The sequence below is a fragment of the Lutra lutra genome, chromosome 8 (genome assembly GCF_902655055.1).
Source record: "Lutra lutra chromosome 8, mLutLut1.2, whole genome shotgun sequence".
Classification (NCBI taxonomy): domain Eukaryota; kingdom Metazoa; phylum Chordata; class Mammalia; order Carnivora; family Mustelidae; genus Lutra; species Lutra lutra.
This window is the reverse complement of record NC_062285.1, coordinates 138034043-138053792: the sequence shown is the minus strand read 5'-3', so window position 1 is coordinate 138053792 and position 19750 is coordinate 138034043. Positions and strand designations below refer to the sequence as shown.

The window sequence follows — 19750 nt, the reverse complement described above, 5'->3', positions numbered from 1 at the left end:
AGTGTCTGCCTTCAGCTCAGGTCAGGATCCCAGGGTCTTGGGGTCGAATCCCACATCAGGCTCCTTGCTCAGCGGGGAGCCTGCTTCTCCCTGTGCCTGCTGCTCCCCCTACTTGTGCTCTCTCTGATATAAATAAATAAAATCTTTTTTTAAATTTTATTTGAGACACAGAGAGAACGTGAGTGGGAGGAAAGGGGCAGAGGGAGAGGAAGAGTGAGAAGCAGACTCCCCACTGAGCAGGGAGCCCAATATGGGGCTTGATCTCAGGACCCTGGATCCTGACCTAAGCTGAAGGCAGACGCTAAACCAACAGAGCCACCCAAGTGCCCCTCAACTGACTTTTGATAAAGGTGCAAAAGCAATTCAGTGGAGAAAAATTGGCTTTCAACAAATGGTTCTGGAGTAATTTGGACATCCACAGGCCAAAAAAAAAAAAAAAAGAAGAAGAAGAAGAATCTTTATCTAAATCTAACACTTATGCAAAAGTTCATCCAAAATGCATCAGGTACTTAAATGTAGAACATAAAGCTTTTAGGGGAAAAAAAAAATCATAGAAAATCTTCTGAGCCTAGGGCTTGGCAAAGGGTTCTTCGATTTGACACCAAAAGCACAATCCATAAAAGGAAAAAGGTTGATAAATTGGCTTTCATCAAAATTAAATGTTTTTGGTCTGTGAAACACCCTGTTGGAAAGAGAAAAAGACAAGGGGCACCTGGGTGGCTCAGTGAGTTAAGTGTCTGCCTTCAGCTCAGGTCATGATCTCAGGGTCCTGGGATCGAGCCCTGCATTGGGCTCTCTGCTCGGCGGGGAGCCTGCTTCCTCCCCTCTCTCTGCCTGCCTCTCTGCCTACTTTTGATCTCTGTCTGTCAAATAAATAAATAAAATCTGGGGCGCCTGGGTGGCTCAGTGGGTTAAGCTGCTGCCTTTGGCTCAGGTCATGATCTCGAGGTCCTGGGATCGAGTCCCGCATTGGGCTCTCTGCTCGGCGGGGAGCCTGCTTCCCTCTCTCTCTCTCTCTGCCTGCCTCTCCGTCTGCATGTGATCTCTCTCTGTCAAATAAATAAAATCTTAAAATAAATAAATAAATAAATAAATAAATAAAATCTTTAAACAAAAAAAGAAAGAAAGAGGAAAAGACAAGCTGCAGAGTGGGAGGAAATATTTGCAAACCGCACATCGGACAAAGGACTAGTATCCAGAATATATAAAGAACTCTTAAAAGTCAACAGGTAAACAAACAATCTGATTAGAAAATGGACAAAAGACATTTCAGTAGAGAGAGTATAAGACGGGAAATGAGCATTTAAAAATGGGAAATGAGCATAGGATGTTCAATATCACTACCCATAAGGGGAATGCGAATTAAAACAGCAGTGAGGTATTTCCTACACCGCGCTCAGAACGGCTGAAAGACAGAAGTTGCCGCATCGCTGCAGACCAGGCTGTGGAGAACTGGACACTTGCACAGCGCTAATGGGCAAGTGAAATGGTTTAGTCACTCTGGAAAACAATTTAGTAGTTTCTGAAACAACAGTGTAGGCAGCAAACGCATGACCCAGCAGTTGTGCTCCTGGGTGTTTACACCACAGAAACGAAGACACAGAGTAAAATAAAGGCTATACACACACGTTTGTAGCAGTTCCATTGATCTAAGCCTAAGATCGGAAACAACGCAGATGTCCTCTACGGGGTGGTGGTTAAACCACGGGATATCCGTATCACAGAATAGTACCCAGAAATGAAAAGGAATAAAATTTTGATACACATAACAACCTGGGTGAATCTTAAAAGTATTATGCTGATTAGAAAACAAAAAGCCTATTCAAAAGGTTACATACTGTATGATCCCATTAGCATAACATTCTTGAAATGACAAAATGGAGTCCCTTTATCAGGGACTCAGAAGGGGGCGGGGGAAGGGAAACACGAGGGGTCCTTGCAATGGGAATATTGTTTCTTGATTGTATCGATGTCAATATCCTGGTTGTTCTATTACACTATCCTTTTACAATATGCTACCACTGGGAAAAACTGAGTAAAGGCCATACCCGGGCTTCTGTTTTATTTCTTAAACATATGAGTCTACAATTATCTTAAAAGTTTAATTTAAAATGTTTGGTGTAAAACAGGGAAAATGATAAAAGCCGCTTTTCCTTCCTTCTAGGGACCGGAAAGAAAAAGCCAAGCAGGAGGCAGTGTGTGGCTGTGTTTCTGAACCCCGAATCAGCTCCTGGTTTTGCTCCCTCTGGGGACTCCATGGTCCCCTCTGCCACTGGAACTCAACAGACCCTCTGCTCTTATCTCTGACCCTAGGTAGCCTCAAGGAAAAAGAACACAAACAGATGTTGACTGTTTTAGATGGAAAAACTTTAAATGAACACAATAGTGGGGTGGGAGGAGGGAGGGAGTGGAAGAGAAACACTGGACAAGAGATTCGGGGATCTCGTTGTCACTCCACCATCAACTGAACACGTCTCTGAAATGCCCAGGGCTTCCATTCAGCCCAATTTAACATTTACTGGGTACCAAGGACAGTAGCAGGAGGGGCTGGGAGTAGTGGTTAGCCTTTAGCCGACATCTATAACACCGTTCCCCCAGTAAAGTAACATTCTTTGTTACAGAATATCGACATTTTCTTAATTTGGGGTGTAATGTACAATGTAAGTAAAAATTGGGGTCTCAGATGCTAACACAGGATCAAGAAAACACCCTGGACGTGCTGCACACCCACCCCTCCCCCAAGAGACTGCTGCTTCACTCTTTTTCACCAGGATCTGCTCTGTGTAACATGTTATAGGGATTGAGGCTAAAGGAAGTTAACGGGATTCTCACAATCTGATGAGCAGACACTTAGCAAACATCCGTGTGCACCAAACATCTTCTAGGCATTTCACGTTACATACTTTATCTCATTTAATCCTCATAACCCTGCGTGGTAGCCATTGTTATCCCCATTTTACAGATGTGGAAACCAAAGACCGTGGGGAAAAGGTAACTCCACATACAGCTTATAACTAGTATCAGGAACAGACAATAAATTCTTTTCACTGTATACTACATTGCTTCTAATTCTATAGAGGATATTTATTTCCTGTGCTGGGCTATACTTTGCCGACTTTCTAAAATCGTTGTTCTTAACAAAGACAAATAGGTTTTTTTTTTTTTCTTTTTTAAGGCGATGGGAGCAAGAAGACATTATTAAAATACACTGGACCTCACGCATTTGAAAAATCATCAGAGGTCGTCTTTCCCAACAGCTTGACGGAGAGGTAACTTACATAAAATTTATCCTTCATTCATTTTAAGTGCGCAATTCAATGGACTTTGGTCTGTTTACAAAGTTGTACGCTACGCCACAGACTTCAGAGCATCTCCCGCTGCCTAAACAGAAACACAAATGATAAATTCTTGAACACTACATCTGAGATTAAAGATGTACTGTGTATTGGCTATTTTAAGTAAATAAACCCAGAAACCCAGAAACCTCATGCGTCACTCCACATTCCCACCCAGCCCGCTCACCTGTTTGCCTTTTCTGAACCCTTCATATAAATGAAATTATACAATTTGTGTTTTGTTTCTAGCTTTTTTCATTTAGCATAATGTTTTCAAGGTTCTCCATAGCTGAAGAGTATTCCATTGCATGGATATCCCACATTTTTATCCACTTTTTTTTTTTTTAAACTCCATCAGGTGATGGACTTTTGGGTTGTTTCTACTTTTTTGGTTACTATGAACAATGCTGGTATGAACATTTGCATATGGAAAAATGTTTTCATTTCTTCTGAGTAGATACCTAGGACTGGAGTTTTTTGTTTTTGTTTTGTTTTAAGATTTTATTTATTTATTTGACAGAGAGAGAGAGATCACAAGTAGGCAGAGAGGCAGGCAGAGAGAGGGAGAAGCAGGCTCCCTTATGAGCAGAGAGCCCGATTCGGGGCTCGATCCCAGGACCCCGACTGAGATCATGACCTGAGCTGAAGGCAGAGGCTCAACCCACTGAGACACTCAGGAGCCCCAGGACTGGAGTTTCTAAGAAACTGCCAGGCTGTTTTCTGAAGTGGCTGCATCGTTTTACATTCCCACCAGCCGTGTATGAGAGTTCCAATTTCTCCACATCCTCACCAGCACTGACTATTATCTTTTTATTCTAGGATTCTATGGGTAAGAAATGGTGTCTTGTTACGGTTTTGATTTTATCATTTACCTAAAGACTAACCATGTTGAGTGTCTTTTCATGTGTTTATTGGTCACTATGTACCTTTTTTGGAGAAATAGCTATTCAAATCCCTTGCCCACTTAAAAAAAAATAGACTTTATTTTTTAGAGCAGTTTTAGATTCACAGCATAATTGAGTGGAATGTACAGAGATTTCCCCTATATGCTTACCCCCCAACCCTAGCCCCCTCTCTATTATCAACATCCCCCCCCATCCCACCAGTGGTGCATTTATCACAATTGATGAGCCTCCGTGGACACACCACTGTCATCCAAAGCTCACAGTTTACAGCAGGGTTCACTCTATGGGTTTGGACAAATGTATAAAGACAGCTATCAACCACAGAGTATCACACAGAGGGGCGCCTGGGTGGCTCAGTGGGTTGAGCCTCTGCCTGCAGCTCAGGTCCTGATCTCAGGGTCCTGGGATCGAGCCCCACATCGGACTCTCTGATCAGCAGGGAGCCTGCTTCTCCCTCTCTCTCTGCCTGCTGCTCTGCCTACTTGTGATCTCTGTCAAATAAATAAATAAAATCTTTAAAAAAAAAAAAAAAGAGTATCACACAGAATCTCTCCTATCCATTCCTTGCTCCCTCCCCCCAGCCCATAACAACCAATGATCTTTTTATTGTCTCCACAATTTCGTCTTTTACTGTTACGCCATAGAGCTGGAATTATACCGCATACAGCCTTTTCAGGTGGGCTTTTTTCACTTAGTAATATCCATTTAACTTTCCTCCATGTCTTTTTAAAAAATATTTATTTATTTATTTATTTATTGGGAGGGCAGGGGGAAGGAGGGAGAGTCTCGAGCTGACTCCATACTAAGCATGGAGCCCAGCTCGGGACTCCATCCCAGGACCTGAGACCAAAATTGGAGCCGAAACCAAGAGTGCACTGCCCAGCCCACTGTGCCACCCAGGTGCCCCTCTCCATGTCTTTTCATGGCTCGATAGCTTATTTCTTCCTAATGCTGAAGAATATTCCATTGTGTGGATGTACAAAAGTTCATCTATCCATTAACCTCCCGAAGGACATCTTGGATGCTTCCAAATTTTGGCAACTATGAATGAAGCTGTTATAAATATCCCTGTGCAGATTTTTGGATGGACAAAAGTTTTCAGCTCATTCGGGTGAAGACCGAGGAGTGCGATTGCTGGATCGCATGATAAGACTATGTTTAGTTTTGTAAGAAACTGCGAAACTGACTTCCAAAGTGGCTGTCTGATTCTTTATTTTCACCAGCAATGACAGAGTTCCTGCCATTGAGTTTGTCACTTTGGCTCTTTTTTTTGTTTGTTTTTAAACTAGGCTTCATGCCCAACATGGGACTTGGACTCATGACTCTGAGATCAAGAGTCAGATGCTCTACTGACTCAGCCAGCCAGAGCCCCATCTTTGCTTATTTTTAAATTGGGCTATTTGCCTTTTTATTACTGAGCTGTAAGAGTCTTATATATATTCTAGATACAAATACATTATGGAATAAATGATTTGCAAATATCTTCTCCCAGTTTGTGGGTTTTTCGGTGGCTTTTTTTTTCAATGAAAAGGAATATTAAACGCTACATTCATGATAGCGGTTACTCCTGGAGGAGGCAGGAGCATGGATGGGGTTAGAATTAGACAGGTAGATGTGATGATGTAGGTGCTGTGAGAGGTAGAGCACAGATTCCGGGGACAGCTACCTGGGTCTCAAGCCAGCCCTGTCCAGTAACTTCCTCTCTCTGTGTCTGTTTTCTCATCTGTAAAATGGGTTTAAAGGTGCTGATCCCACAGGTGTGTTGTGATGCATGAACAAGTTAATGTGCCTGGAGAACTCAAACCAGTGGCTATCAGGAGCACAGTCTGCTTATATAAACCTTAACTCTATCACCACTTTTTGGGGTTGTGGTTGAGGCTTCAAGGTTTCCATTTTATTATCATGCTTTGAACTCGTATATGGTGCAAGCTTCCTTTGAATGCGTAACTCACTTAAAAGCAGATACATGTTAAAAGGCAATACAAGGGCGCCTGGGTGGCTCAGTGGGTTAAGCCGCTGCCTTCGGCTCAGGTCATGATCTCAGGGTCCTGGGATCGAGTCCCGCATCGGGTTCTCTGCTTGGCAGAGATCCTGCTTCCCTCTCTCTCTCTGCCTGCCTCTCCATCTACTTGTGATCTCTCTCTGTCAAATAAATAAATAAAATCTTTAAAAAAATAAATAAATAAAAGGCAATACAAGAACAAAAATCGGATTTTCTTTTACCCTTTAAAACGGGAAAGCCTGGGATAGTTGCAGGGCCCTATTCCGTGCTGGCTGGGGTCTCAGAGCTGAGCTCAGCCCCTGCTCCTGCCCCTCCCCCAGCACCCTCACAAGGTGCACGTGACCTTGACCCCACACCCCCTGTTTCCTGGGGTGCTAACAGAAGCTCTCTGATCCATGAGATTAAAGAAGACCAGGTAAAATGGTCTAGTGTGCGGCCTGCCATGCGTTAGCTGTTATTTCTCCCTTAGCGCCTCCGGACCTCCCGGGATGGCCAGATGACAACCTTAGTAGAAAAATGCCACAACGGAGGGGACACCCAGGACGGTCGATGCAAGCCTGCCTCCGGCTCCACGTTTCTGGGCCGCTTCTCACGGAGATGCACAGGTTAGGATGAAAAGGTTCTTGTCTGAAACGGGACTGATGATAGAGCCTACCTTCCCGGGACGTGGAGAAGCGCCAGGAGGGCAACGGCCAGGAAAGCGCTTTGGCGGCTACACAGCGCTTCGGAAGAGTTGGTTTATTGGGGGGTGGGGTGCGGGGGGGGATGATGCTGCAGAAAAACCGCACAGGGGCCAGGCCGGCGCCAAGGAAGCCCAGGCGCCCTGGGGGGGCTTCCGCTGCCCCTGGGGACCCGTGGCCCCGGGCCGGGGAAAGCGATCCGCGAAGCTCTGCGAGACCCGCGCGCCCACAGTCACAACCAAAGGAGCGCGGAGAGCTGGTGGCCGGCGGGACGCTGGGGGACGCCAAGGCCGCGACTTCGCGGCCAGCCTGAAGCTCGAGCGTCTCCTGGCGGCGCGGTTGGGCCACCGTTAGGACCGCCAACAGCTGAGGGGGGGGGGGTCTCCGGGTCTGGGCATGCGCATCCCCCAGCGTCCTCCCAGCCAGTCAGAGTCCCACAGTTATCCTCCCGCCTACCCGTGCCGCTTGGGGGCGTGGCTTTCAGTTTTAGCCAATGACAAAAGACTTTAGTCCTTCGGCCGCCCCCACAGAAGGTGGTTTCTTTAGCAAGATGGCGGCGAGCGGCCTCCGGCGGGCTGCGGCTACGGTGCCCACTTCAGTGAAGCCCATTTTTAGTCGGGACATGAACGAAGCCAAGCGGAGGGTGCGCGAGTTGTACCGCGCCTGGTATCGAGAGGTGCCGAACACTGGTGAGAGGCCGCGGCGCAAGCGGGGCTCCGGATGCAGCCGCCCAAGGTCGCAGCCGTCCTGGCCTCCCGTTTCTCCCGGGACGAGCTGAGGTCACCGACCTGGGCACAGGCAACTCCGGGTGCTTCAGGGGAGGAGGGTCACCCAAGCATTGGTGGACCCGACCCGGCGGCGGCGCTGGACTCAAAAGCAGCAGTGCCCTGCGTCCGAACCGCGCTTCTAGGCGCTCTGGGCGCGTTGGCCCTTTCGTCCCCGTAATTCTTACCGAATCCGTGGGAGGGACTGTGGGTGACAGGCTCCTTTTATAGGTGAGGCATGTGAGGCACCTAGAGGCGAAGTGATGCCCCCGAGGCCCAGAACCAGCCTTGGTGGATCTGGAACCCAAAGTCAGCCGTAGAGTTGCTGAATGTATTTACAGGTGCCCATTAGGGTTAGTGGTCATCTGTCTCCCGCACAACCTCCCCCCCCCCCCCGGAAAAACAGACCACCAGAGAAGGGAAGTGACTTTCCCAAGGTTATCCGGTTAAGTCAGTGGTGCCTTTTCCAGTCCAAGTGAGGTGGTTTCCCACAGTTTCCCGAGCTTGCTCCCTAGCTCTGCCTGCCTCTAGCACTTCTTAGGAACTCCCCGCCCCCCATGACCTGCCCCCTCCTGCCTCGCTGTCCCCTGCCTTCACTTAGATGCCCCAGAACCAGTCTGTTCACTGGAAGGATTGAAATACGAGGTCCCTGGATGCAGAGATTCTGTTTTCTTATCTCGGCATTCCCCCTCGGCACTGCCCAATGTCCCTGATGAGAAAAGATCCGGGGAAATAAACTGTCCAGGACGGTAGGAATGTCAGGGGCTGTCGATATTTTGTTGTTTTGTTGATTGATGGAGTGTGTTTTAGTGTGGACCGTCACTGCTGGTCTGAAAGGGAAGGTGTTCGTAAGTGAGCTCCCCTCTGGGCTGTCCCTTCCCTACGTGTGTGAGAGAACCAATAGAGTCTGGTAGTTACACAGACTTGCCCCCAGACCTTGCTCCTTACTAGCTGTGTGACCTTGAGCAAATTATTTCATCTTGCTGTGCCTCAGTTTCCTCATCTGTAAAACGAGCCTCATGGTGATACCTTCTTCAGAGAGTAGCCCTTATTAAAAAGCTAATATATTTAAAGTGCTGGGGGGAAGCCCTGTCACTTAGGTACTCATTGAATGGTGGCCGCTACTGTTGTTTTTATTATTACGATTATTATTATTACTGTTACTTACAGCAGGAGCATTTGTGCAAAAAGCATTTGTGAGAACTGTCTGCTCCAGTGTCCCTGTCCTGAACCTGACTTTCTGAGAGGTTGCTGATGACGGAACTTACACCCCAGGATACAAGGGAGGGAGAAACTTAAGTGAACTGGTGGTTCGGGGACCAACCGCAGATGTAAATGCTTTCAGGGGGCAGGTGAATAATAGGTACAGGGAAGTGAGAGCAGCCAGTGTCTGCACGTGTGTGTGTGTGGGGGGGGATGTATTCAGTTGCAGATGTTTGAAAACAGAATGTTTGCCTAGCAGAATCCTATGAGTGCCTAGAACCCTTTCTTGTTGCAGAGAGAAGTAAGAGGTGGGAACAAGACCCAGATGCAGGAAGAATCGTTTGTGATGGATTTAAAAAAAAAAAAAAATTGATGGCTGAGTTGAGGACAGACCCAGTTATCCACAGTCAGCGTCCGGAAGTTTTTAAACTATCCCCTCAAATACTGTTTGAGAAGATTATTCCAGAGTCGGAAGGGTCCTGAAAAGGGTTGGGGGGAAGGTGGGGAGGGGCACAGGGGTGGTACCTCCTTTATGGGGAGGATTGGTGGTCTGTAGCTGGTGGTCCGTAGGTGGTTTGTTGCTCAGGCCTGTGTCTACACTGGTGTTAGCCTATCCATGATTGGGACTCCAGCTGAGGAACCAAACCAAGAATTGGAATAAGTAATAGTATTTCTAATAACTAACATTTACTGACTTGCATACATATGGCCTAGCACTGTGCTAAATGCTTCACATTGCCCTATTTTTGAGGGTGGGTTCTAATTGTTTCCTTGTCTTACAGATAAGAAAATGGAGGCACCTAAGTGTGTCTTCTCATCACACTATTAGTGAGGAGAGGAGCCAGACTGCAGACCCTGGCTACCCACCTTTGACACTGGCTCTTTGCTCCTGCTGAGTTTTCCCTGAATCTCTCAGGACCCAGTTACGCCACACACCTGAGCGGCGCTTTGCTTGGCTGGTGGTGCCCTTATATGGGAGCACAGAGACAGAACTACCTTCCTTCAGACCCCTCTACTGCAGAAGTATTAACTGAGGCTTGCTGGTTACAAAACAGGAGGTTTTCTGTAGAAACTATTTAATTTCCATTTCACTGGGATCTCTTGTACAATAGGGCTGCTACTGGATGCCCAGAGATACAAAAGTGAATAAAATAGCCCTCCCCTCAGGGGCCTTCTGGTCTAGTCAGGAAGACAGGCATATATCCAGGCCATTAAGACTTAGAATAGATGTATTTTAAGATGTAAAATAGAAGCAAGTGCTGAAATGTTTAACAACTAACATTTATAGTAGCTTTGCTGTTTACAAGATATTGTCACCGATTTTTGCCATGTTCCCATAAAGGAATTAGGTCTGAGGTTCTTTTCTTTCCTATTTTTTAGCTGAGGAAGCAGGCTGAGGAGGTTGTATTCAAGTCAAGGTCATAGTTCATAATGGTGGGGAGACTTTACCCAGCTGGTTTGACCCCTGACCCCGTGCTCTTCTCCAGCACACCGAGCCGCCTTCCCATCTCAGGATCTCGAAGTACCTGGTATGAATGCTTCCTAAGTGAGCGGAGCAGACAGCTGAGGATATCAGTGTCCTCCCTCTTGATGTGTCAGAGCCTTCCTGACTCAGGAAAACCTTGACAGTAATTTTGGATAAACACACAGAGGCTGTGGAAAAGGCACCTTCATCCAAGAGGGGCACTTTGATACCTTCCTTAGTCCTCTTAGATTTTTTCAAAACCGCAATTTCAATATTCAGAATTCAAAGAATAAGCCAAGAAGCTGAGTTGAGGGAGAGCAGTTGGAATTAATTTATACCAGAGCCTCTCAGCACACTTGTGCCGGATAATCGTTGTGGCGGTGGTCCTGTGCATTGTAGGATTTTTTTTTTTTTTTTAAAGATTTCATTTATTTATTTGACAGAGAGAGATCACAAGTAGACGGAGAGGCAGGCAGAGAGAGAGAGAGAGGGAAGCAGGCTTCTTGCTGAGCAGAGAGCCCGATGCGGGACTCGATCCCAGGACCCTGAGATCATGATCTGAGCCGAAGGCAGCGGCTCAACCCACTGAGCCACCCAGGCGCCCCGCATTGTAGGATTTTTAACAACATTCCTGGTCTCTACCCACTAGATGCCAGTAGAACTCTTTTCCTAGTGAGACAACCCAGAATGCCTCCAGACATGGCCGTCTGTGCTGGTGGGCAGGATCGTTGCTGGTTTTAGCAGCAAGCACCGAGTTAAAGCACAGAATGATTGGGCAGGTCATCGCTTAGGCTGTTGCTGTTTGCCTTCCCACAGCCTTTCTCTGGTGGAGGGCCGTGGTCAAAGGGTTGGGATGGGAAGAGGGAGATCAGGACAAAGCTATGGAATTTCTCTCCAGAGACAAGGGTTGTTAAGCTGCGAAGGATGGGCATTCAGGGACCTGTGAACTGACATTGTAAGCCAAACTGCATTTGTGCTTGTGAACATCTTCCTAAGGAAGAAGACTTACACACCCACCGTCATGGTGTGTAGTTCAGGAGATGATAAGGAACGGGAGCAGATGGGCACCAGCTCCCCTGGTATAGAGGGACCTTGTTTTTTTAAGCTCCCAAGGTTGGGCAGAGATCTAATATAAAAATGCAGGAAGGGTAAACACTGATAGCAGGGGAAGAGTCCTCATACTCATTTCCTTTAAAAAACACCAGATTGTAAAATCAAAATAAACAACCTGGATTCCAGGCCCACATTTGCCAGGGACCAATCGTATGACTTCAGGCAAGTACCCACGGTGCCATAGGCCTCACTACCCCCAAATGGGAGGATTCTGAATTCCAGGATCCCTGTTAGTTTGCATTTGTTTTTGTGTCTCTTTGTTTTACTGTCCCTCTCTTTGCTCTTCTCTAAAATTCTACTATGAGAGGCACTTGGCACCTGGTCGCTTAGGTACGGTCTCCAGGTTGTGGGATCAAGCCTCCTGGAGTCAAGCTGTACTGGGCTTCCTGCTCAGCAGGGAGTCTGCTTCCCCTCTTCCTCTGCCCCTCCCCCTGCTCTCTTTCTAAAATAAAAAATAAAATTCCTACTATAATACACACTGGTGGGAACCCAGATTTATAGCATTTACCAATTTTCTGGGAGCTGGTACTCCCGCCATGGTTGATTTTAAGCTACCAAAGTGAAGTCAGTGAAGGCAGATTGGGAAGAGAGACTCCCCAAGAGCCTTCTCCAGCACGCCACTGGATCCCGAGTTCTTTCCAGTGAGTGATTTCCTGTCCTCTGTTAACACTTCCCTGTAAAGCTGCCTGCGGTTTCTGCAGGTGCTTTTTCCCTGCTGGGATCAGCATGGCAAGGTATAAATACCTCAGCAGAAGCTTTATTTTCCTGTTGCTGGCTCTAAATTGAGTATAGTTAAAGACTGAAACTTGATTGTCGATTCATTCACTCACTCCACAGCTCTCGTGGTGTTCAGAGCTGGTTCTGATTCTGTAGACGAGAGTGGACATGTCACAGGAATGGCCACAACACCAGGCGTCCTCACCAAACGAACACACAACCACATGCTCATTCTAGCCTCTGAGCCTTATTTATGCTTAATGTGCCCCCCTCCCTAGTCCTGCCCACCACACAAGGCGCTGTTCGTGCCCTCATCGTCCGCGAAGCCACTGAAGGCTGACTGCCAGAGGGTGAGAAGACAAATGACCGAAACCTAGTTTTCAAAGGACACAATGCGCCTCAGCTGAAGTCTCGGGTCCCTAAGGCTGTGCCACTCCTTGAGGCATTGACTTAGCCAGGGATGCGGAGTATCGTGATTTTATGTTTGCATTCACGGATGGCTGTCCCTCGGATCAGAATTTGAGAGACGAGTAGGAGTTAACTTCGAAGACTTGCTCCCTCCTTCCCCCGAGGAACCTGATGTGGTAGTAATTGCTGGCCGGACCGAAGCCGTCCCTGCACACACAGCAGGCTCCCCGCGGCCTGAGCCGTGTGCCGCGCAAACCCACACCCCGTCATCTTTTGCCGATTGTTCTGAGAATAAAGCTAACCTTTTTGAGAGCTTATTCCATGCGGGGCACTGTTCTAAGCATCTTATCTCCTGGAATCCTCCCAACCGCTCTGGAGTTCTCTGTGCTATCCTCCTCCTCTCCCTCAGAAACAAATACGCTCAGGCACACAGAAGTTTACGTCCGCAGGACCACACGGGTGCTGTGACCGAGCTGGGATCTTGAACTGTGCTCTGCTGTGCTCTACTGCCGTCTCCGATGCGGCAGTCTGGTCTCCGCAAGTAAACTTTAAGCTCCTTCAGAGCACGAGTACTTCCTCTACAGCCTCAGGCACCTCGCTTAGGGTCAGGCTAATGATGTCTGCTGATGAAATGAATGGGCAGCCTGGATGTGTTCACTGACTCCGTGTTTGTAAAAAAGGTTTTCACCATGTAATTTCTTCCCTGAATCATGTTTCCTCTCTAGTGCACTTGTTCCAACTCGACATCACTGTGAAGCAAGGACGGGATAAAGTCCGAGAAATGTTCATGAAGAATGCCCACGTCACAGACCCCAGGGTGGTAGATCTTCTGGTCATTAAGGTAAGTGACCCTCCCTGACAGGCTTAAGAGCAGCTGGCTTGTCCGGAGCTGCTCAGTTTTGTCTCCCAAGTTTAAAAAGCAACTACCAGGTCAGTAGCTTTTGCTTAGTGTTTCAAAGAAACAGATGAACTTAGAGGTGGTTATCACCTGATTAAACAGAAGATTGCTCAAGAAAAGTCCCATCAGGGCTTGCATTTTTATTTTTATTCATTATTTTTTGAAGATTTTATTATTTGTGGGGGTGCCTGGGTGGCTTCAGTGGGTTAAGCCTCTGCCTTCGGCTCAGGTCATGATCTCAGGGTCCTGGGATCGAGTCCCGCATCGGGCTCTCTGCTCAGCGGGGAGCCTGCTTCCTCCTCTCTCTCTACCTGCCTTTCCTGCCTACTTGTGATCTCTCTGTGTCAAATAAATAAATAAATTCTTCTTAAAAAGAAGGTTTTATTATTTGAGAGACAGAGCACGAGTCAGGGAGAGGGGTCGAGGGAGAGGGAGAAGCAGACTCCCCACAAGTGTGGAGCCCAAAACAGGGCCTGATCCCAGGACCCTGAGATCATGACCTGAGCTGAAGGCAGCTGCTTAACCGACTAAGCCACCCAGATGCTCTAGGGCTTGTATTTTGGAAAAAAACATAAAGAGGAAGGTTTGAAACTCTTCCTAAAACCCCGTTTCTGAAGTTACTGCTTCACCAGGCTGCTGCTAGAAGAGGCAGGCTGGTTAGCGGAGTCCTGTGTGAATGGGGTCAAATCCCAGGCCTGATTGTGTCCTTTCTGGTCATCAGTGCGAACTTTAGCAAGGACCAGTACGTACCACAGGACGAGTATTTAGCAGAAACCCAAATTCAGCCAGTCAGGTCAGGCAGTCAGGGCAGGGGCCTGTTGACCTGGAAGTCTCCCCTCCTGGAATCAGTTCGCTACAGAGTATTTGAAAGGCCGCAGAGGTCAGTTAGCCCAACCACCTCATTTTCTAGATGCGGAAACTGGTCCTGACAGAGGATGTTCCTTGCCCAAGGTGACTCAGTAAGTCTGTGCCAGAGCAGAGAACAGAATCCTGGCCTTCCGCGTCGTGTTCCTTCCCCTCAGCCGCTCTGACCGAACTCCTCTCCCCCACGTGTGCAGGGCAAGATGGAACTGGAGGAAACGATCAACGTGTGGAAGCAGCGGACACACGTCATGCGGTTCTTCCATGAAACAGAAGCGCCGAGGCCAAAGGATTTCCTGTCCAAGTTCTATGTTGGCCACGACCCGTGAAGTCACTCAGGGGAAAGGTGCATGTTGATATTTAAATATTTTAGAGCACAAATAAACTCAGTATGTGATGGTCACTTCCTAATAGAATTCCACTGGTGAGCCAGTGGGGAGTCCCTCTCCTGCAGTCTGTCTTTTTGCCTGAACCAGTGGGGTCTTCGTGTACACACCACCTGTTCCCTTTCCTGAAGTGTGGTGTTTCCTCCAAATTAGATTCTCTTTCTCAGAGCCTCGCATGTCCGTAAAAGGAAGGATGAGGCCATCTGCTCAGAAACTAGCCTCCTGGCTGTCAGGCTGGATGACTTTGTTAAGGGGGTGGGGGTGGGGGCTCAGAGGGAGAGGGATGCCCCACACAGAGTCCCACTCGGGGCTCAATCTCACGACCGAGATCACAGCCTGGGCGGAAATCAAGAGTCGGATGCCGAACCAGCTGAGCCACCCAGGTGCCCCCAACTAGCCATGTTTCTACAGCCCCTAGGATTGCTCAGTGTCACGGCGCAGGTTATCCAGAATGAGCCAGCTTCTGCTGTTGGGAGAGATCAGAGCAAAACTGGGAGGCGAGAAGTCAGGCACCCAGGCCGGGGGCTGCTCTCCCCTGGGTTCTGACGGGTCCCGCCGGTCTCCGTGCAACAAACGGCCGTCCTGAGAGTGAAATGAACTTCCTGCCCCATCGGGCCCTCGGCTAGGAACACTGTCCAGTGCACACGGGGCAGAAGTATTTCTACTGTTCTTTCAAACTGGGTTATAGCTCCAGTGACAGAATAAATAACGCACGTTAAAGAGCTCATCTCTGCTCTCGATGCTTCTTCCCCGGCCAGACTAAGTGCTGGAGAGAGGGGTTCGGCAGGTAGTCTCCCTGAGCGCTCCCAGATTCTTCCGCACCACCAACCCCTTTACTATCTTTTCATGCAAGGAAGCCAAGTGTTGAAAGATTCATTCTAATAACGATGTTTCGCAAAGAGTTGTAAACAGTCACAGCTTATGACTGGCCTGTGACATGACAACTCGCCAGCGTTCCTCAACACGAAAAAGCTCAAGGCTTTAGTTATCCTGTGCATCTTTACTGAGGGTAAAGTTTCTGTTCGGCTTTTGTACATAGTGAAAATAGGTCCCAGTTGCCTGTAATGACCTTTGTGGATCCGGGGGCGGGGTGGGGGGCCTGGAAATCTCGCGCAGTAAATCAAAGGCCTGTTACCATCCAGCTGCCAGAGAAAGGATTGCGGGGACAAGAAACTGCAGCTGGGGTCACTCATGCAAGGACAGTTCAGCCACCACTCAGTCATACCGAGCTGATGTTTAGCGTGTTTATTCATAAGCTGATTGTGCTCAGTGGACAGCACATGTGTGGGAATGTCCCAGGGCCTGGGGATCTGAGCTGTGGTCACAGACGATGCAGGAGGCTTCACTGGAATTGGGAGGCTGAGGGCTTTCCCTGCGCCCTTCGGACAGGGCAGGAGGAGAGGCTGTGAGCATCACCACACCATAATTAAGTTAGGGCTGTCTCCTTTCTGTACTTCCTCCATGTCCTGTAAGAAAGCAAAGCAGCAGTGAACTGGGCACAGAGCAGCCTTCTGGCCACACACCAAAAAGCATTCCAGAGAGGTTCTACCAAACAAGGCAGGAGCAAGACAGTTTGTTTCTTCACTCACATATTTAATGAACATTCATCAGAGACCAGGTACTGGGGACCCATAGGTATAAAAAACACACTTCCAGGAGCATTTGGCTGGCTCAGTTGGTGGAAGGTGTACTCTTGATCTTGGGATCGTGAGTTCAGGCCCGACACTGGGTGTAGAGCTTACTTAAAAAAAAAAAAAAAAAGTGTTCCTTGCCAGCAAGAAACTCTTAGTCTAGTAGAATTTGGGGGTGTGCCTGTGTGCTTAAGCATGTAATACTGTCATAAGACATACTGGTCAGTCAGAGGGCACAGCAGTCCCTCCCTTTTTCTTTTTTTTTTTTTTGAAGACATTTTTCTTTAAGATTTATTTGGCAGACAGAGATCACAAGTAGGCAGAGAGGCAGGCAGAGAGAGGAGGAAGCAGGCTCCCTGCTGAGCAGAGAGCCTGATGCGGGGCTTGATCCAAGGACCCTAGGGTCATGACCTGAGCCAAAGGCAGAGGCTTTAACACACTGAGCCACCCAGGCGCCTCACAGCAGTCACTTTCAAAGGAGTAATGAGGGAAGACTTCATCAACGACAATGAAGAATTGGTTCAATTCAAGAAATAGGGGCGTCTGGGTGGCTCAGTGGTTAGGCATCTGTCTTTGGCTCGGGTCATGATCTTCAGGTCCTGGGACTGAGCCCTGCATCAGGCTCCCTGCTCAGCAGGGAGTTTGCTTCTCCTTCTCCTTGTGCTGTCTGTCTCTCTCAATAAAAAAAAAAAAAAATCTTAAAGAGTAGTGCGAAATAGTCTTCCAACTGGAAGGAAGAGTGAGCCTCTGGGAGCAGGAAAGCATGTGGGTAATTCAAGAAACAGTGAATATTGAGGAGAGGTGAGTGGTTGGGAATATGGAAAACGAGGCTTGAATAACAGGTGTGACCAGGTCACGGCACACCTGACTTTCAGACTATGGAGCCAGAACTGTCCTTAGCTACAAAAGAAGGGCAGCCAAGCAGCACATATTCAAGCATGGGAGCCAACACCAGAGAGCTGAATGGAACAGGCAGAGTGTGGTAACCTTGCTGACCACGGTCAAGACCTGCAGTTTCTAAATTTCAGTGCGGAGAATGAAGCTGTTTGGGGTGCATGTGTAAGGCATTAAATTGTTAAGAAACTTGTGGGTTGAGAGAACAAAGGTATATAAAAGAAAGACTGGTTGGGATCAACCCAGTTGGAGGAGATCCTAGTTAATTTTCTTTTTTAAAGATTTTACTTATTTGAGAGCACAAGCAGCGGGGAGAGGACGAGGGAGAAGCAGACTCCCCGTTGAGCAAGGAGCCCAACATAGGGCTCAATCCTGGGACCCTGAGATCATGACCGGAGCCTAAGGCAGATGCTTGACCAACTGAACCATCCAGGTGCCCTATCCCATTCCAGTGAATTTTTAAATCAGTAAGCTCTCCTCAACACAGAGCAAAGGCAAAATAAAAACAGCGAAGTCAATCAATTTATTAAAGGTCTGCACTTCTGCTTCAAGGGACCAGAAACTGCTACCAGCGCAAACTGCATCAGAGTTCAGATGCCCCACCCCCTTCCTGTTCCTGGTCCACGTAGGAGAAAAGGAAGTCTTACCTGTTAGTCATCGTCGTCGTCATCCTCTGGGACAAAAATGTCGTGCTCCTCAAGTAGAGCAGCAAAGTTCTTGCTAATGAGCGTCCCCACGTAGAGAAAGGGGATCACGATGGAGAACACACGGAGAAGGCCGAAGGACATCTGCAGAGGGTCAGAGCGGTGGCTGTGAGCTCCAGAGCCCACTCTGTGGGACCACAGAAGGCTTGGCCCCTAAGGGACACTCCTGTGAACCCCAGACCCATAATACACAACTACTTGATTTTGGAAACATGCAGAACAAGAAAAAAAGAAAAAGAGAGAAGGTTATTTTATGGCCATCAATGTGGCTACCAGAAAGAAGAGTACAAGGCATTCATTCTAGACATCTAAAAATTAGTTGTGCATGTACAGTGGAAGGATACTTTGTACAGTTCTTTAACAGATTCCCCAGTTTAATTTCACATTAAATCTCAAAAACAACCATGTTTTGAAAAATGAGCATGTCTTTACCATAAAAGACTAGCTGTGTAGATGGACTAGGGGAGTTTCCGTGGAATTTCAACATATCCTCTCATATTTTCTTATGGAGTTTCAGGTTTTTTCTCCAGCTGTGCCTTTTTATAAGGCAGCTCTTCCCCAATATGGACCCTGCTTCCTGCCACAAAACAGTCCTGAACTCACCTGTCTGTGCAAGCTAGTACTGGCCATACTAACTGTAGGAGAATTTCTGTTTTCTAACTCCCACACCACCCTGGAGTCAAAAAGCAAATTTGTTTGATGTAAGGGGCTGTTTCCATTTTACTTAGAAGAAAAAAAAAGTACTCGGGCAGACGACAGCATTCAGCGGTGGGAAAAACAGGACCTGGTTGGGGGGTGGGGTTGTACCAGCCAGAAACCTGGATTCCAGGACCCAACTCGCTGCTAGCTTTGGAGCCTCAGGGCTTCACTGCTTTGGCCCGACTTCATTCGTGGAAACAGTGATCGTAATAACTCCCTGCACACCTCTCAGAACAGCAAATCACGTGAATTAAGTACTAAGTCAAAACATAAAAACAGAAGTTCTGTCCCACGTACCCTTTATCTAAAAGCCCTTTCACAACTCTTTATTCCATCCCATCAACTGCGAGGTGGACAAGAACGGAGTGGTTACGTGACTTGTCTACACCGGACACACACAGCCGAGTCTTGTGGCCTGGAGAACTAGGGCACCACGCTCCCTGCTAGCTCACCACGACGAGCTAGTGGAGGGTGCAGTCCTTCTCCGCTCTCGCCCCCCATCCTCTGTCTCGGTGCGCCCAACTCAACACCGGGATCTGACCCATTTCCTCCCACCTGTCAAAATTAGCAGCGCATCATCGCTAAACTTTGTCCTTGATCCGTCTTCCGGTCTAAGGCGGTCGTATGATTGGCCTTTGCTCCTATCAGTCAGTGTCGACCCGCGCACACTCCCCATAATGATTGGCCGCGGCCCCTTCGCCCCGCCTCCAGGCAGACACTCACTTTCACCGGTTTGGGCAAAATGGCGCCGCTGCGAGTAACGATGACTGACCTCGACGGTACCAGGCTCCGACCTGCGCCACCTCCTCCGGCGGAGACATCACCACCATCTTTCCTCAAGCTCGGCCCGCTCCGGAAAGCTCCGGATCGCAAGGATGCCAATGCTAGCCAGCGAACCCCTCCGGACGCCATCTCCCAGCTCCGCCCCTAGCCCGGCACCCGGACCCCACGCCCCGCCGCTGTGACGCCCTCCGGGAGAGCACCGCCCCAACCCTCGCGAGGCTTTTGGGATCAGACGCGAGACCCAGCCTAGTTCCTGTTGCCGTGCGAAAGAGGCGTTTGTCACGCGCCCGACGTGGTGACGT

General features: G+C 48.3%; 2 protein-coding genes and 1 long non-coding RNA gene across 3 annotated transcripts; 1 reads left to right on the top strand and 2 right to left on the bottom strand.

The window, feature by feature from the left end:
• Positions 1-7427: 7427 nt before the first annotated feature.
• On the top strand, positions 7428-14754 carry NDUFA6 (NADH:ubiquinone oxidoreductase subunit A6). Its single transcript, XM_047740325.1, has 3 exons — positions 7428-7611; positions 13318-13433; positions 14549-14754. Exons 1-3 carry the CDS (start codon positions 7473-7475, stop codon positions 14678-14680), a joined length of 387 nt encoding a protein of 128 aa, XP_047596281.1. The 5' UTR covers positions 7428-7472; the 3' UTR covers positions 14681-14754.
• On the bottom strand, positions 8503-13318 carry LOC125106377 (uncharacterized). The gene is made up of 3 exons (XR_007129313.1): positions 12853-13318; positions 11537-11543; positions 8503-8516 (listed from the first exon to the last, which is right to left on the bottom strand). It is a non-coding gene; the product is annotated as an uncharacterized LOC125106377 (long non-coding RNA).
• Positions 14755-15967: 1213 nt separating the features above from the next.
• Positions 15968-19692, bottom strand: SMDT1 (single-pass membrane protein with aspartate rich tail 1). The gene is made up of 3 exons (XM_047740326.1): positions 19389-19692; positions 17910-18050; positions 15968-16203 (listed from the first exon to the last, which is right to left on the bottom strand). Exons 1-2 carry the CDS (start codon positions 19575-19577, stop codon positions 17913-17915), a joined length of 327 nt encoding a protein of 108 aa, XP_047596282.1. The 5' UTR covers positions 19578-19692; the 3' UTR covers positions 15968-16203; positions 17910-17912.
• Between the last annotated feature and the right edge of the window lie 58 nt (positions 19693-19750).

Bases quoted from the DNA above. Each gene is read 5' to 3' on its own strand.
- NDUFA6 (XM_047740325.1), top strand. From the start codon at position 7,473: ATGGCGGCGAGCGGCCTCCGGCGGGCTGCGGCTACGGTGCCCACTTCA. The intron at 7,612-13,317 runs GTGAGAGGCCGC...TTTCCTCTCTAG, and splicing joins TCGAGAGGTGCCGAACACTG to TGCACTTGTTCCAACTCGAC. The intron at 13,434-14,548 runs GTAAGTGACCCT...CCACGTGTGCAG, and splicing joins TAGATCTTCTGGTCATTAAG to GGCAAGATGGAACTGGAGGA.
- SMDT1 (XM_047740326.1), bottom strand. From the start codon at position 19,577: ATGGCGTCCGGAGGGGTTCGCTGGCTAGCATTGGCATCCTTGCGATCC. The intron at 18,051-19,388 runs GTGAGTGTCTGC...GACCCTCTGCAG, and splicing joins TTTTGCCCAAACCGGTGAAA to ATGTCCTTCGGCCTTCTCCG.